The 17,270-nt window shown below is 33.5% G+C and overlaps 1 protein-coding gene across 1 annotated transcript in view; it reads right to left on the bottom strand.

The window, feature by feature from the left end:
- Positions 1 to 16,418, bottom strand: part of LOC123533742 (equilibrative nucleobase transporter 1-like) — a 252,241-nt gene extending 235,823 nt beyond the window's left edge. The window contains exon 1 of the mRNA XM_045315573.2: positions 15,637 to 16,418. Within this exon, the coding sequence (XP_045171508.2) occupies positions 15,637 to 16,139 (503 nt within the window). The 5' untranslated portion in view covers positions 16,140 to 16,418. The remainder of the gene's footprint in view (positions 1 to 15,636) is intronic.
- Between the last annotated feature and the right edge of the window lie 852 nt (positions 16,419 to 17,270).

The raw sequence follows: 17,270 nt of genomic DNA, 5'->3' as shown, positions 1-17,270 counted from the left end.
TTTCTTTAGTCTAATTAAGGATACATATTTTTATATAATATGCATAACTTGTCTGTATTATCCTTTCAGATATTTTACCTTTATTCCTGTGGTATAATTTAGAGACTACTTAATCATATGATATTGATTCCATGCAAAACGCATTAAGTAGATATTATCAAAAAGAATCGCCTCCAGATTGATTAATGTCGAACTATCCTGTCACATCGTCTGCAAAATATGAACAGAATAAACGAATAAGGTTCAAGCTTCCGTTTTCTAATGTTTTGTGTAACGTTCAGCTAAAGTCATACATTAGTCATTACAAGTTCACTCTCTTTTAAACGCTAATATTTTCTGATTATTACACAGGTGGATAGGTTTATACGTATGTTTATGAAACAAAAATGATACAAAATGCAAATGGAACTTTAATATCAATCATCAGAAGGAAATAAGATGATTACATAATTGTCACATAATATTATTTTGCATTTGTACAGTGTACATTGAAAATGTGTTACCTTTAAACATATCATAAAAATTTAAAACTATGAAAAAAAAGGAAACCCTGTTTCACGAGTGGTAAAAGCCACTAACAGAAACATTTGTCCCTTACCGCTATTGGATCAGAATTACGCCTTGTGTGTTTAGTTCTTTAATGCGAGGATGCCATCCAGGTGGCTTATGTAAGGTCGGCGATTCTCCCAAATTGCTAATTATTTAGCTAGAGAGACCCAAGATTGTGGAAACATCCGACGAAAATGTATTGGTGTAAACTTGTTTTTATTTCTTATGTAACAGTCTGGAAAACGCCTTTTAAAATAAAAACATCTGTTGCCGGCGAGAATATGTTGTCATGTAATATATTGATATTTGTAATCAACTACCATGTTTATTAAGCATTTTCAACAATGCTTAACGTACGTATTACGATTTCGCTTTATTATCATCGTTCTCGGGGATTAAATGATAATATATCCGTGGTAAAGAAAACAAAACTGAAAATACTCCTAATGATATTTTACTTTGATATTAGCAAATGATTGGCATCAATGTTTTCACCATAGCTTGACAGCTGTTATTATGTCTCCCACCACACAGTGGTGTTGGAGACATATTGATTTACTCCTGTCTGTGTGTGTGTGTGTGTCTGTCTGTCACAAAGCTTGTCCGCACTCTAAGTCGATCATTTCTCATCTGATTTTCACCAAACTTGAACAAAATGTGTTTGACCATGAGACCTCGGCCAAGTTCGATAACTAGCCAAATCGGTCCAGGCGTCTTGGAGTTATGGCCCTTGAATTACCAAAAATCGGCCTTTTTACTCTTTTCCGCACTCTAATTCAAACATTTCTCATCCAATCCTCACCAAACTTGAATAAAATGTGTTTGACCATGAGACCTCAGCCAAGTTCGATAACTAGCCAAATCGGTCCAGGCATTTTGGAGTTACAGCCCTTGAATTATTGAAAAATCTGCCTTATTACTCTTGTCGGCACTCTAAGTCGAACATTTCTCATCCGATCCTCACCAAACTTGAACAAAATGTGTTTGACCATGAGACCTCGGCCAAGTTCGATAACTAGCCAATCGGTGTAGGCATTTTGGAGTTACGGCCCTTGAATTACTGAAAAATCTGCATTTTTACTCTTGTCCGCTCTCTAAGTCGAACATTTCTCATCCGAACTTCACCAAACTTGAACAAAAAGTGTTTGGCCATAAGACCTTAGCCAAGTTCGATAACTAGCCAAATCCGCCCAGGCTTTTTAATTTATGGCCCTTGAATTACTGATTGGATCCACTCGTCCAGACCATCTAATTGGATCCACTCATCCAAGCCATCTAGAGACACTAGACATTTTTCATAGGGGCAGTTGTGGGAGATATGCGCTTTTCTCAAAAGCATCTCTAGTTTCATTTATTTTACTCCTTGATCCTTTTCCTTGAAGATTTTTTTTCTCTAGAATAATCTAAAGTTGGTTTTGATATTTTACTTAATATCATCAAATCATTTTAAACGGCTATTTATTTCAGCTCTATATATTTCAGGATATTGTATACAAAGACTTTCATTCTAATATTGAAATCAGAATATTGACAGAAGCAGCTAAACTCGCAAATTTTCGAGGTATACGAGCTAGCTTGTCGCATCAAATTATAAAGTTAAAACAGTAATAACGCTTTTATAACCTGTACTACTATCAAAACGATTCAAAATGATATGAAATGAAGTACCGCTGACAACATCATGAATAGAAACATGAATTGTCATCTACAGTGAAACATCGTTCGCTCGAGCATCGATTACTCGAGTACCCGGGCTCGCTCGAGTATTTCATGTGGTCCCGGCCGATTTCCTTCTATTTTCTATGTGAAATTACCATGGCTGGGTCGAGCATCGATAACTCGATCGCTCGAGCATGTCACCTGGTCCCTGTGTATTAATTTACTCTTTGTTGCTTATGGCAAACTCGAGCAAAGTTGTCAAAATTTTCACACCTTCGGCGGTGAGAATGTATGGGTTAATTTAAATTTTCGCACGCCGTGAGAATTGCATGGTCTATTCCCCGACTATCTTAAATGTTTGTTTGTCGGTATATTTGATCTGATAATGAGATAAATTATTGATGAAAGGTGGAAGAAACATTTTATTGATCAAAATTGTTTTTAATTATTACTTTTTTCTGCGGGATCGAGAAGATAATTATGAGATCTTAATATTTTAATCAACAGTCGTTTGCATGCAAATAAAGCCTTTTCATAAAATTGAGACGATAATTATGAGATCTTCATTTGGAGAAGAAAATTGCGAATTCGATTACAGTATTTCAAATAAAAAAATGTCTTAGCTGTTTCTTCACATGTGCCATTTACTAATTATCATAAATAACGTTTGTAATACGTTTTTTGAAAATGTCACGAGAGTATTATTATTACACATCACCGTTTCCTCTGCAAATGGTCTCGATGACAATTGGTAAACCAAACTTCAATTTTCTTCGTATGTTGGTCAAGGTTTGGGTCGCTCGAAACCATGGATAACTCGAGCATTTTGCTCATCCCCTTGCGACCTCGAGCGAGCGGTGTTTCACTGTACTTCTAATTTTGCAAAACCTGACAGCAATATGGTATGATAAATCTGAGTCGTTATAAAGAATATACAGTCGACATTGTATTAAGAGACCACTCAAGGGACTACTAAGAAGTGGTCTCTTAATGGAATGGTCTCTTAATGAATTTCAGTCAGATGGGAAAAAAAAGTTATTTTTAACTGTTAATGTAACTGTATTTATTATGAACATACACGTATGGTTTAAAAATCTGTTTTAACATCATGAACACTTTCCCAAGTCCATAAGCCTTGAAAATTATGGCTAGATTGTTTGATTGTTTGTCAGTTCGACTGATACAAAGGTTAATTGCATTCAGTCACGTACAAAACGTACTCGCTAAGTACACAGATGAAGAAATGCCCGGTAGAATTTTGGTACCCGGTCGCTTAATAGATACTTTTGTCGAATATTTTACCTGTCGGGACTACATTAATGTGGTCGCTAGTCGTTTAAAAAAAAAGTCGTTTAATGGAATGAATTTATGTACTGAAAACGTTCGGGAGGGATTTGGACCGGTCGTTTAAGACAAAAATCGCTTAATAGAGGTGGTCGCAAGTACGATGTCGACTGTATTGAATACAATGGTCTGTCAATGAATCTATCTGTTAAATTGAAAAGTTGTTCATCGGATTTTTTTTCTGAAAGAATGGAGGCGGCGAGCGAAAAAATGATTTAAATATTTTTTTTTTTTTTTTTTTGGTTTTTGAGAAAATCAGGAGCGAGCGAAGAGCGAAGAAATATATCTGTATTCATTTGGCTCTCGACTGACTAACAAAAACCTTAAAAAAGAATGTATAGCCCTTTTAAATTAAAAAATAATTCCCATGGATTGAGAAAATCTGACCTGCAGACGCACAACAATGCGAACTCGTGAAAAAAGGTAATAACATTGGCATACAGTACACTGTGATCAAATAATGCATGCTTTTGAAAATGGTGTTAGAAAATATGTAATAAACAACAATGCATAACCTTACACCATACTTATCACATACATATGTGACTTGTTTATTTACTCTTTGAAAATGTAGCATTTTTAGTTGACTTTACAAAGTTTTTGATACATCAAATATCTCTGTAAGTGTTACTAGATCTATTAAAGCTTTTGATTTGAAACTTAGAATAGTTATTTATTGTCAAAGTCTACACCAGGAGAAACAATACTCTTAAGTCTGAATCTAGACAGAGTTATGTCCCTTTTTGACATAGAATATTTTAATTAACTTAAGTTTTAATATATAATGACCAATAGCTTTGACTATTACGCCCCTTTTACTGGCAAAGCTCTGATTCAGGAAAGTCGAGCAAGATGTCTTATGCAACTTTAAACTTTCATAACATACTTAATTTGTTGAAACAGTCTCAATAAAGGTCTGAAATGGAAATTAGCGTGCATTATCATTAAGTCTACTAAATGATTGGAAAATTTGAAAATCGAAACTGGTCTGAAAACTGGCCTAAAAACAACTCATAATGTAATTTCCTTACCCCACCAACTTTCGTATGCAAATACTGATTGATCATTTGGACATGACAGACAGAAAACAGATAAGTGACATGCATCAATAAGTATTTACCCTTACTAAAATAATGTAGATTGATGTTATCAAATAAATTAGTATGTTTTTCTTCATCTAGTTTTCAATGAAATAAATCGATTTTTGAAACATGTTATTTGGTAAGCATTTGAAGAAAATGGCGTAACTGCATAAAGGGGAAATAACTTTAATGCAACTAAATATAAGTGTTATGATCTATTATAGACGAAGTGTGGGTTGTATGTATTTATTTTAAATGGGGCGAGCGCAAGCCGAAAAAACAAAAAAAAAACAAAAAAACAAAATTGTGTTTCTAAAAAAAACAGGCGGCAAATCCGATGAACAACTTTTTAATTTGGCGAGGCCTTATTACATATTTTACTGCCTGAACAAACAAAGGAATATAACCGGGAATAATATACGCCTAGAAAATTAATATCCCAAACTTAAAAGGCATGTTTTGTTATTATTGGTCTAACATTGCCTCTAAACTGATTAGAACTTTTAAAGAATGTAACTCTGCAGGCAATTGATTTGAAAAAAAAGCATGAAAGCATTTAAAAAGTAAACTTAAATACGATATTAAACATTTGAACAAATAAGACATATGTCATACGTAACAATGAGCATCAGACTTCTTTTTTCCATGTACCTTTATGTATCATTTTGAAATATAAACTTCATAGTGCAAGAGTATTATTTGCTAAATTCTAAATAAAGTCTGAGCCTATAAAATACTTCATTTATGTAGAACTAAATCTCTCATTCAAATGTTGGTCCTGAAATAATAAAGCCAGAAGGGGTGACTCCAACATTTGTGTTAACATGGGATAAGACTTACAATAATATTGTTAAACAATTCCAATAATTAACGTAATACTTACGCGACATCTTTCAATGATATAATGTGGTGGTTTTGTACCTATAGCATTTTAGTATCGACAAAATGCTAGAATTACATTTTGGCATTTATTTTATAAACGTAAGGAGAAAAGTCTAGCCTGTTAGGGAAATGACAAACACAAACTCCGGAATCCGTTGACTTATTTGTACGTGTATAAGCATATTATAAACTGTCGTGATGTAGTCACTCTTATTGTAGTGAAAATATCTCTTCTCAATTTTTAATTATGACGAGATATCGTTGATATTTTTACTTCGATACCTTACTTGTTTATTAATATAATTATCCATATAATATAGTATAAATAAGAGTGACTGCATTTCCAACGTTTTCGTGTTGAAGAAGGTTCTATTTCAATTAGCAGCTTAGGTATTGAAATTCAGACTGAGACAAATATAATGGACAGTAGTTGATCAAGTCATAAACTGATCGTTATCTCTGATGAAAATCTACAGGCTATGCTGACTATAATTCACGAATGATGCAAACGCTGGAAGGTCTTGGTCAACTGTGAAAAATCTTACATGTAGGTCATGCGCTTGGTCGAACTCAGTGACTTAGAGATAACCATCTTGAAACTGCCGACTGATATAAATATCTTGATATATTTCTCCATGATAAACACGACTTTAATTATATTTGTGAATCTCTCTCAAAAGGCACGGTTTGTACTCTTGGTAGCGTTACCTCAATGACATGTTGTCTTTAAGACATTTCAAAAACTGCGCAATTCGCTACTACTTAGGCGTTTACCAATTCACACCGAAACGTGCACTGTCATGCGAAACAGGATGGATAACCAATACTTACAGGAGATGGATTTGAATTATTCGATATCAAAATAGACTTGTAAACTGAATAGATACTAATCTAAGAGTCACTAAACAAGTGTTTAATAAGGATTATCAAACCTCAAATGTAGTAAATAACAACAAGCCTAGACATTACTACTGAAGGGTAAGTATGGACTACGCTAAATCGAAAACTGGTGAACGTTATGCTAACATATGGACAACTGATTATGAAAAGGTGCCAAAGTTATGGACTTGCAAAATATGTAAAACTCAATTTTCACGCAAATGTGATTTATAGAAACGGAAGTTCCATCTATGCACGGGTATTCTGTCATTGCGAATAAAACTGGAAATATTTTAGGGAGGCTCCAAACCAAAGACTGTACATTTTTTCAGACGAGATTATTTCAAGATGAAACACATTTTCTTATCATTTGTTCTGCATATAACAATACAAAAAGAGTATTTAGTGACTATATTTTAAATGATGAATATTATAACATGTCAGACAGTGAAACACTAATCTTCCTTACGAATAATCATCTAAGAAATGAATTTTCTTGTTAATTTAATAATAAAAGCACATAGGTTTAGAAGAAGTTTGCTTGATGATAAGCAAATCTGAGGCAAAATACAACTAGTAAATTAAATATACAACAATATGTTTTATCCATTTCTGCATGGTTTACTTTATATAGAGAGCGGTACATTTGATCTCAAACATGTTTTGCTTTTCAGTATTGTTCTAAGCTTATGTGCGATTCATTAGTGAGGTGACTAGCCCAATGGGTCGGGTGTCTTTTGATGTATTTATGTTATGTGTTTGTTATTTATGTATACAAATGTCACTATAATAAACAACTTACTTACTTACTTACTTACTTTCTTGCTTACTTATAATATGCTGGCTGTCATTATTAACTACAGATAGTTACAAAACAATATATCTTTAAGGCATGTTCGAAATCGGTATAAAATGCATTTTGTGTTATAAAGAAAAAGTTATGATGCAATTAATGAGTGAAATCTTTTATTTCTTCATACATTTGTAGGGAACACTTTAAAACTGAATTAAGAATATTTTGTCTAGCAGCACTGTCAAATATTAAATATATTTTTTAGATTGTTGCACTGTTCTCATATTTTGACATCGTTTATTTTTGCCAAATGTAGTTTGTAGTTGCACAGAAGCACGTACATTTAAATATGGTATTTTTAGCGTAACGAGCCTGCTTCTATTACACTAATGCACATGCGATCTAGAAAAATAAGTTAATTTGATAGCAGAGAATAAAATTTCTGACAAACGCAAACGCGTTTCATTTTATTATTCTGCATCATAAATGCCAAGGAAGGACAATTATTTAAAACTGTTAATGTATTAAATTTAAGTATGGAATTCTGTATATACTAACTTAAGTATTTATTAAGAAGATGATAAGCATTATTTAAAAATGACATTGGGATACTAGTTCTTTAAAGAAATGGTTGTTAAATAAACAATTTCTGTATGTGTAAATAATGTTTGCTCGGTTATAGAAATGTCGGCGCATTTTTTTTGTGTGCAGTTTTGCTTTTCTTAAAACATTCTGTTTTTGCTTACAACTCATTCATACCTAAAATAATATACGTCTAAAAATGTAATATTCGCGTCAAAAGCTAAGCAGTCGGCTATGAACAAAACACATTTTTATCTGAAAAAGTGTTGTATTCTTACTTATTAAAGCAGCACTTGTTTCCAATATTACTACGCACAGTAGGTATTTGGCTGTTTTATGACATAGACGATATCACATAAGTGTCTTTTCATATCTAATTTATCAAACGAGTTAACAAAAATGCAATTTGAAATATTTTTATAATGTTAGCTTTTCCTGCCGGAATATCTTTTTTCTTTCTTTCTTTAACAAGTCAATTTGACAAACGTCTCGTGTACTTATAACGACGTCCCTGGGATATGTCTTAATTTTGTCATGAAATTATTGGAAGTTGAGACTTTCAACAAATTTGTTCCAGTATGATTAACGACGCATGCATCCGATATGTCAAATTAGCAACGAAACATTATTCTTGTTTAATAATTATATTGTTTATGCCTTTCCTGTAAAGATCAGTGATTATATTCTACACTGGAAAGGAACATGAACTAAATGAATATAATCTAACCTATCAAAAGGGTTAATATATTAACCGCTATGCCTTTTGAACAAATTAACGAGATATTAAGATCTAATTATGATATCTTTCTAGTTAATTAGAACTACCTCCTTGCATAAAACAAATCTTATACATCTATAGATTTCTACCACACCTGTTGTAGCTTTCAATAGAAATGATTTATACCTTAATTACAACTGTACTAACGGATAACGAATATGTTGTGGAAATAATTGTTTGCGAGTGATCACTGTCAACATGCATATTTTTTATGTTATCTTGTTATATATACCAACAAGCCAACGACGGTAAATGGCTATGATATATTGATACCAACATTTTATATTCACAGGAATATCGTGATTTGTTATTTTTTAGGCGGTGTCTGTCATTTCGGTGAATTCGAAACAAATTAGTTGTTATAAGCGGTAAAAAGTGAACCAGTATGTATCTAAAGGAAAGAAAGATATGACTGTTTTCAAGTAAGACGACAGAAGGACAATTACATACGTCAACGCGATTTGCGTGACAGATTTGTGACGGCTGAATCGACGTCACATATAATGGTCGATAACCGTGGCCTACATACAGTGAAAAATCGGCTTTGAAAACGGAAAATTATCTGCCGCAGGCCTACCGCGGTCTAGTTTATACGCTACGTCGCTGTCACGAACCTCTAATTTGGACAGGCAACCATCGCGGTCAGCGCTGGCAGAACGTAGTGTTTAGTGATGAGTCACGTTTCAACTTGTGGAACGCCAACAGACGTATTCGTGTCTGCAGACGACGTCGCGAACGCTACGCTAACAATTGCGTTCTGCAGCACAATCCTTACGGTAGGGGTGGAGATATGGTCTAGGCAGCTATCAACCATAGGTTTAAGTCCAAACTCGTCTTGTGCGAAGGTAATCTTACTGTTACAGCCAGGCATTACAGATGGTGTCCCTATATTACGTGAACGTCAAGGCTTGGTCTTTCAGCATAGCAACGTGCAACCACATGTTGCACGTGTCAACAGCAACTTTTTACAGACGAGCAACATTGACGCTTTGCATCGGCCGGCGTTCTCACCGGACAGCAATTCGATTGACCACGCCTGGGATTACCTTGGACGGCGATTACGCCAACGTCAACTGCAGCCTGCTAACGTCCGCGTTCCACCAGAAGTGGGCAAGAATCCCGCGGTATCTGCTACGTAACTGTTGCGGATCCATAGGGCGCTGCTGTGGTTGCAAGTAGAGGTGGCCACACGCCCTACTAATTGTGTCAGTGAAATTTCTCTGACCAGTCTGTTGAAATTCAAGATTTGAAACATAATGCTACCATGAAATGCTGTCTTATTAATTATCAATTCTTTTTAAATCGTCAGATTTGCGAATGGAACTGTTCTTTTCTAATTTGAATCACGGTTAACAAAATATTGTACAATGAGTTTGAATGAGGCGTTTCTTTTTCTCGTCAGTGTATATTAAAAGCCCTTGAAATTGACATCAAAGTTTTCAAAATGTTCATAACTTTCTTATTTCCTAGGCCATTTTGAAAACTCTTTCCATGTCATGAACACGTCAAGAGGACCATTAAGATGGAACTAACATTGGAACAACATTGGTTTTCTTTTCACGTAACGTTGTATTTTAAATATGAGACAAAACTATTTTACTGAGTTGCTGAACGGCCCGACAACAAAATATTTATATGAATAAGTTGTACCTTATTTTTTGTCTGAGATAGTATCATTTCAACTAAATGAAATTTTCCTCTCCTTAATTTCTCTGAGAGTAAGACAATGGTGTTCCCTTTAATGATCATGGGAGGTAATGAGTTGTTCAACACCAGTCTTAAAACTTAGCTTCGGATAATGTATTTTCATGTACTCCTATATCCACAAAAAACTATGATAATATAAAGTTTTGCAGGCGCATGAAGATTTGGATTATTTTCTATTTCAGACTGATCAGACACATTTCGAGACAAACACAAGTAAAAACAGGACTTTGTGACTCAATTACTTTACATTTGGGCTTTTAGATTTTTTGTGTTTATCAACTTTATCGACAATCATTTCAAAATATAGTAGTTCATGACACCTCTCTTACTAAACGTTTAATGAAAAGAAGGAATGCGTTTCATATAGAAGTTGACTGCACTGCAAAATAACTTAAATAAATCGAACCACTACTGAAAAAAAGATATGGCATTTTGAAATTAAAGAAAGCCATTTAAGTGTGCATATGTAGTCATTAAAACACTACCTAAACATGTAGTGAGCAAAAAGCTTTGAAGTTTTTTGTTTCAGAGGCTTGATTTAAGCATAAAAATTTCTAGTTAGAATCGGTAGAGAAAATATTATTTTCAGAATTAGGAACTATAGTTAAAATAAACGTATAAGAATAATTAAATCTGCCATTTTGCTTTAGGCCGCTATGGGAACAAAGTAGTTGCCATTTTGACAAACTATTGAAAAGTTCATAACTTTCATATTTCTTATGCGATTTTGAACATTCTTTTTATGTCTTTGGCATTTACAGAGGACCATTAAGACGGAACTAACATTGTAACAGGGTTGCTTTTATTTTCACGTAACAGTAAAATATGAGACAAAACCATTTTATTGAGTTGATGAACGGCCCGACAATAATTCTTTTTTCGTGAAAATTCTGTACCTTGTCTCTTAATAAAATAAAGTGCCCATGACAGATAGACACCACAGGGAATAATGTGCATATGAAGTGATAACATCTCCATGTTCACAGCAAGCTCTGTTTATAAAGCTCTCAAATAAACACTATCTTATTAGGATGTTTTCAGAATGAATTCAACATATCGGCAATAAATTTCAGCAACAAAACTAATTAATCTCAATATGCAATAAAGTAAAACTTTCCTCCTCTTAATTCTAAAGAGCAAGAAAATTATTTTTTCCCTTTGAAATAGTTTATATAATGACAGGGTCAGTAGTAACTGTTGGCTAATATATAAATAAAAGTATAATCCTGTAGAATGTTGGACTTAAAATTTTTCATCACTATATAAGGAACACAACAAAAAAGGAAGGGTCCAGAAATTGCTTTACGTATTTGTTTATCCTGTCCACGCGACATCGAATGATCTACTTCACGTAATGCGACCATTTGGTTGTTTTACTCCCGGAGCACTCTAGTATCGATAAAGTGCTAGAATTACACTTACTGTCATTTTTTGTTAGGCAAACGACACATGCAAACTCCGGAATCAAATACAGACGGCAAACTTCTGCGAAACAGCAAAATAATGACAAAATCGAAGTATTTAATCAATTTTACTTTATTCTGCCGGTATGAATTAAAGCTTTGTCAGACCTCTTTTTGACTTAGTTCAAATTGCAATTGATGACTTGTAAATAACAAAAGACTGAATTCATTTAGCCATTTAGCCACACGTATTAAGTTTTTATTTCTTTGTAGGCCAGTTATTTGGCCAAATAACGCACAGTGTTTTACTTACGACGTCTAAATCATTGCCCTAAAGAAGAACATGTGCTATCTAGAAATCTTAACCAGAAAATAAACTGTTTTCTTTTCACAGAGTTATAGTACTGTTGACGCTGATCCGGGTAGCAAAGAGTATGCTTGTTGGCCTTATTAAAGTGACAAATAAACAAAAAGATAAACAAAGATATGTATTGAAGGCATATATACATATACTTTACAACCTTTCTATCTCCACACTTGGTTCCTGTTATTGGTTTATAATACAAGAAATTGCACTAATACAATGGAATGTCATGTTAAAAATAAACTCACATCACGACATCATAAGTAACACTGTATTTTTATTCTATTTCTCATGCATATCTCCTTAACGATTTTTGTACATTATATTTGAAATAATTCAATCGTGAACATTGTTTTATATTCGTATTTTGAAAATCAGTTCTATCTTAGTGAGCCAGGTTTAACGTATTAACTTCACATACATTGTAAACTAAGGTTAACTGATTATATGTTCAAGTAAATAAACAAGATAAACCTAGAAATATTTTGAAAAAAAGGACAAAAGTCCGACTTGGATTTTCTATTGGCGCGACAGTTATAGACATGTAGCCGAGTTCGTCTCAACCTGGGATACGCTTGTCACATGGCGGAAATAAATAATTCCCGTCGGCTTTTGAATAAACGAAAGCTCCAGGATATGCATGCGAGCTGCAAGTAAACAAAGGCAACGAGATATTTCTTGTGTATTTCAAAGTACTGGTAATAACAACAAATTTCCAAATGTTTTTCTGGCAAAATGTATGACTTGCTGTTTAACCTACCTCGGAAGACCAGCGAAAGTCGGCGTATGCGGGGCATACCTGGCTAGCGCTGGAAACTCAAACAAATACCTAACGCCGCAAAAGAGAAACGAATTGGCTATTTATCTAGACTACTTACTTTTTTTTCAGAACAGTTGTTTCATGGAATCTGATTGATTTCTAGAATATTCTGAGTTTCCGCACGTTGAAAGCATTACGTCCCTAACTTATGATACAATAATTTCTGCCTTCGTTGACAAGCATAAGTGATTAATATTACTTTTTTCAGTACAGAGCTTTATGAAAAAGTGATGCTATTTAATGATTCAGCACTAATTATATTATTCCCCAACGATAACGTGATTCCCGTGCAAACGTAAGAGCTCCTTATTTTATGATTAGTGGTAAAACAATTCATATATTACCTGTCAATGTTTACCAGTAAAAGTTATCTTTCACTTTCACTGATAGATAGATACATAGATTTATTCGTACAAAGGCAATATGCCAATCAGTACACAATATATATGTATACAGTGACCAATTTGAAACATATCAATGGCATATCATAAGTATATTATAAAAAATGATCAAAATGCATTATTATAACAAATTTACCAAATAGTGGGAGGACATGGTTACTGTTGGTCATGTATAAGACCTCTTTTTTTCAAAACTTTTAAATATATTTCTTTCTGTTTTATTTCCTTAACCTTTAGCCTGCTAAATTTCTAAAATGGACTGGCCCATCATTCAGTTTGGGCAGTGCCACTCAATATTCAAAGGGGTGTTCACTGAAAATTTACTGACTGAGAAGCTAACAGTGCAGACCTATGATCAGGATGTGCAGGCTGATCTTGGTCGCAAAGGCAAAATCACTTCCCGCTAGCAGGCCAAAGGCTAATGGCTTGTGTTTGCAACATACATATGTCTTTATTTAACTTTTATGGTAAACAGCATCCAGGCTGAGACACCGAAAAAACAAGTTAGCTAAGAGACACATCAGCGTCTTTTTCTCTTTAACGATTGTTATGTCTACAATGAAAAGAGAACACAAAATATATACTACCGCAACATTCAAAGGCTTTTGTCAATGATCTGAAAGCTGTTTGTGTAATCTAATCACAAAACTTTTTGTATTGTCCGTACATGTCAAGCATCCAAGGCTTTATCTTATTAGAAGGTCTAATAACTTGCATTTTCTATTTCTGGTGATGAATGCCTTCAAGCTGAATAACTTATTCTCTGGATATTGATTACTTCTGTGAAGTCATCAAGGCAATAATATAGGAATCCCCTCAAGATTAGCGTCAGGTCACTAGAAATTTGTAAATACGTCCAAAACGTACAGGCAAAATTTATATTTTTTCCTGTATGATGCAATTTGCAGCTAACAATTAAAAGACTACAGCTGATACAGAAAGAGTAAAACATATGCTGACAAAGCATATTCCTAAAGCAGAATGCAAATATACATGATCATGCAATATATTATTTTCAGTTTTGAGGAAGCACATCACTTTACATTTTTGTAAACTGACCATATTTTTGATGTATCAAACCATTAAATGTATACGGAGTGTGTGTGGCTAATTTATATATTTGCATGTGGGCCTTCTTTCCTTTTAAAGGCATATCACTAAAGACATATCATATATTTACATACTAGTAAGCAAGCATACATCTTCCTTTGATATTATACAAACCCAGTTTAATTATACCACAATGATCAAATTTCATATGAAATTGCTCTGAAAACGATTTTCTCTATCAAGAAAAAATAAGATATTTAGTTTTAAGTCAGTCAAGGTTAGCCTGTTAAGATGAAGCCATTAGGAATGTAAATATGTTATTCCACTTAAACAATAGTATCTTCAATGCACTTTGCTGGCTCTATTTGCACAACAATCGACTTGTCAACACCTGACAAGGAAGTAAATAGATAAAACACTCTCAGAGTCTGCGGATGATAAATCAAAATGTGATTCGTAACTATTTAACACGTTAGGTAGAAATACAGCATACGTTTTATTACAAATATCTCATATGCCTCGTTTTGTTTTGGGAAATAAAACGTCGTCAGATTCTTTAATACATGTATCAACATTCTATGTTTGACTTTAATGACGCACAATAAACACTTCCTCTTTTTCTCCTTAATAAAATGCATTAAAAAAGGTCGAAGCTTTACATGGGAATATTGAGCTATTATGAAGAACTGTATTGTGCATGCAATACGAAAAAATATACAGCATGACACATTTATAACAGGTCAATATGTAATGCAAAATAAGCACTATTTCTTCCTGACCAGTATGATCATAATATCTGCTTCGTATGTTGAGAAACGTTGCTTGTTTTGTGCAAAGATGATTATTATGAAATTGTAAAGTGTTAAATTGATGTTACATATAAGTTTTATATTATATAATTCCAGATTTATATATTCATTCATGACAAACACGCTCGAGGCGGCTTTACAAAAGAACTTACCTTGACATGAATTATGTAGAAACATAATAATCAAGAGGAGATTTTGTCTTTTCTGATTGTTATAATATAATATTATAATTACATATATCAAACGAATTAAGAAGAGTATGTTTACCGTATTATAACTCAAAATAAGTAAATATTCTTACAAATGGGTATAGTGCGTTAACTGAAGCATCAGTGTTACCTCTGATAATATACACGTTTCCTCATTTACAGAAATAAATGCACTGATCGAAAGTTTTCCCGAGGACAACTATAAATGATTTAAGGCTGAACTTGAATTGGCCACCGATGTTTTATCGTTAACAATTAGTGATAAATGAGTAAATTAGAAACCATTCACACCGCCGCTGAAATTATTAAATTATAAAACACTTACATCGCTATTATACGCGCTCGACTTGTTCCATACTTGTCCAGAAATATTCCAATAGGAAACATGGAAATGTTTCTAATGATGATAACCAATTTAAACACGAAGTCATGCTTCCAGGTTTCCTCTGAACATTCGGAAACTGTGTTGTTTAAATTTTCAGTTTGCCTATCTGCATTTAAAGTTGTCATAGATGTTGTTATCTGCTGCATGTTTGCATACTCTTCTAAACTAATAACTTTGAAAACACGCTTGTAAACACATGTAGTTTTGTCTCCTTTACGCTTGTTTACACGTTCATCTTGCGTTTTGAGTATACCCATCAAACTGCCTGAATCATCAGTATTTCTTAAAGTAGGCTTCGTACTATTGCAGGCGTCCATAAAAGATCTCTCGTCTTTCAGAAGTTGGTGCATCCACATCCATCCGTTTAGTAGTCCGGAAATGAAAAGGCATTCAAAAACGCAAAACACTACTGCTACCGTCCTTTTACTGCATGGAAAAGCCATTTTTATCTTCCAAATTAAATTATTTATTTTATCTGTTATGTAACCTCGATAAAGCACCTGAATAATAAATTGAAAATTCTAATTTGAACTTCCCCGATGCCAAGAACAATCTAAATATTTCTTTGCAAATTGATGTGATGTTATTGCTATGTTAAACACATTTAGTTAGTTTAGATTGACTTCTTCAAAATAACATCTATACAATCCAATTGAATTTTAAGAAAAAACAATGTTTCAAGTTTACCTATATCAAATTAACACCGCTTTTACAGACGACACAGTGAAGCTATCTCTGTTGCTACATTACATCGATATTGGACGATCTGACATAACAGCCTTTTAAGGTGTTACTATCTGAGAAGCTTTTAATATTTTGTGGCCGATAAAATTATACGTGACATGCTACAAAACATGTATTATTTTTATGCGATGATAAGCTACAAAATTTATGACTGGCTGCAGTTCAAGGACAGTATATAAGTTTTTATTAAAACCATGTAGCTTTTATGCACAACAATGCTATGGTGTATGCGGTAACGTGTCTGTATGACAATTTAAGGTACTCATGAAAGTTTTAAATTTAGGACACAAGCAAATAAGTGTAATGAACATGGTCAAGAGGACATAACAGAGAAATCAATCTGATAATGACCGGATAAATATGATTCTTAAAAATATAGATGATAAAGCTTTTGTTTGTTGAATGTACCACTTACATGTACATGTTTTCTAAAAGAGTCTTTATTAAAATTTCAGTAGTATTGTTAGATATTCATTGTATATTGAAGATCAATTTCAATGAAAGAATGTGATCAAAACAAGAAATTAAGGGATTGCATGTTTTCATTACAAAAAAAAGTAGTTGTTTCAGGTCTTTTTGTGTAAGCTAAATCATACGTTTACCGTTGTCAATAACATCTTAATTTTTGTTTTGTTTTTGTTGGGTTTAACGCCGCATCGACGCAATCATAGGTCATATGGGGATATTCCAGCTTAAGGGGGCGTGAGAGGTGTTGCACATTTCATTACCTCTCAATCAAACCGAGTCTGCTATTATTCTTTTTTGGTTGCATTCTGTGCTTCCAAGGGATCTTTTTGCAGATTGTATTGATTCTTTAAACTGCATAGAGT

The sequence above is a fragment of the Mercenaria mercenaria genome, chromosome 12 (assembly GCF_021730395.1).
Source record: "Mercenaria mercenaria strain notata chromosome 12, MADL_Memer_1, whole genome shotgun sequence".
NCBI lineage: Eukaryota > Metazoa > Mollusca > Bivalvia > Venerida > Veneridae > Mercenaria > Mercenaria mercenaria.
This window is presented reverse-complemented; position numbering and strand designations above follow the sequence as displayed.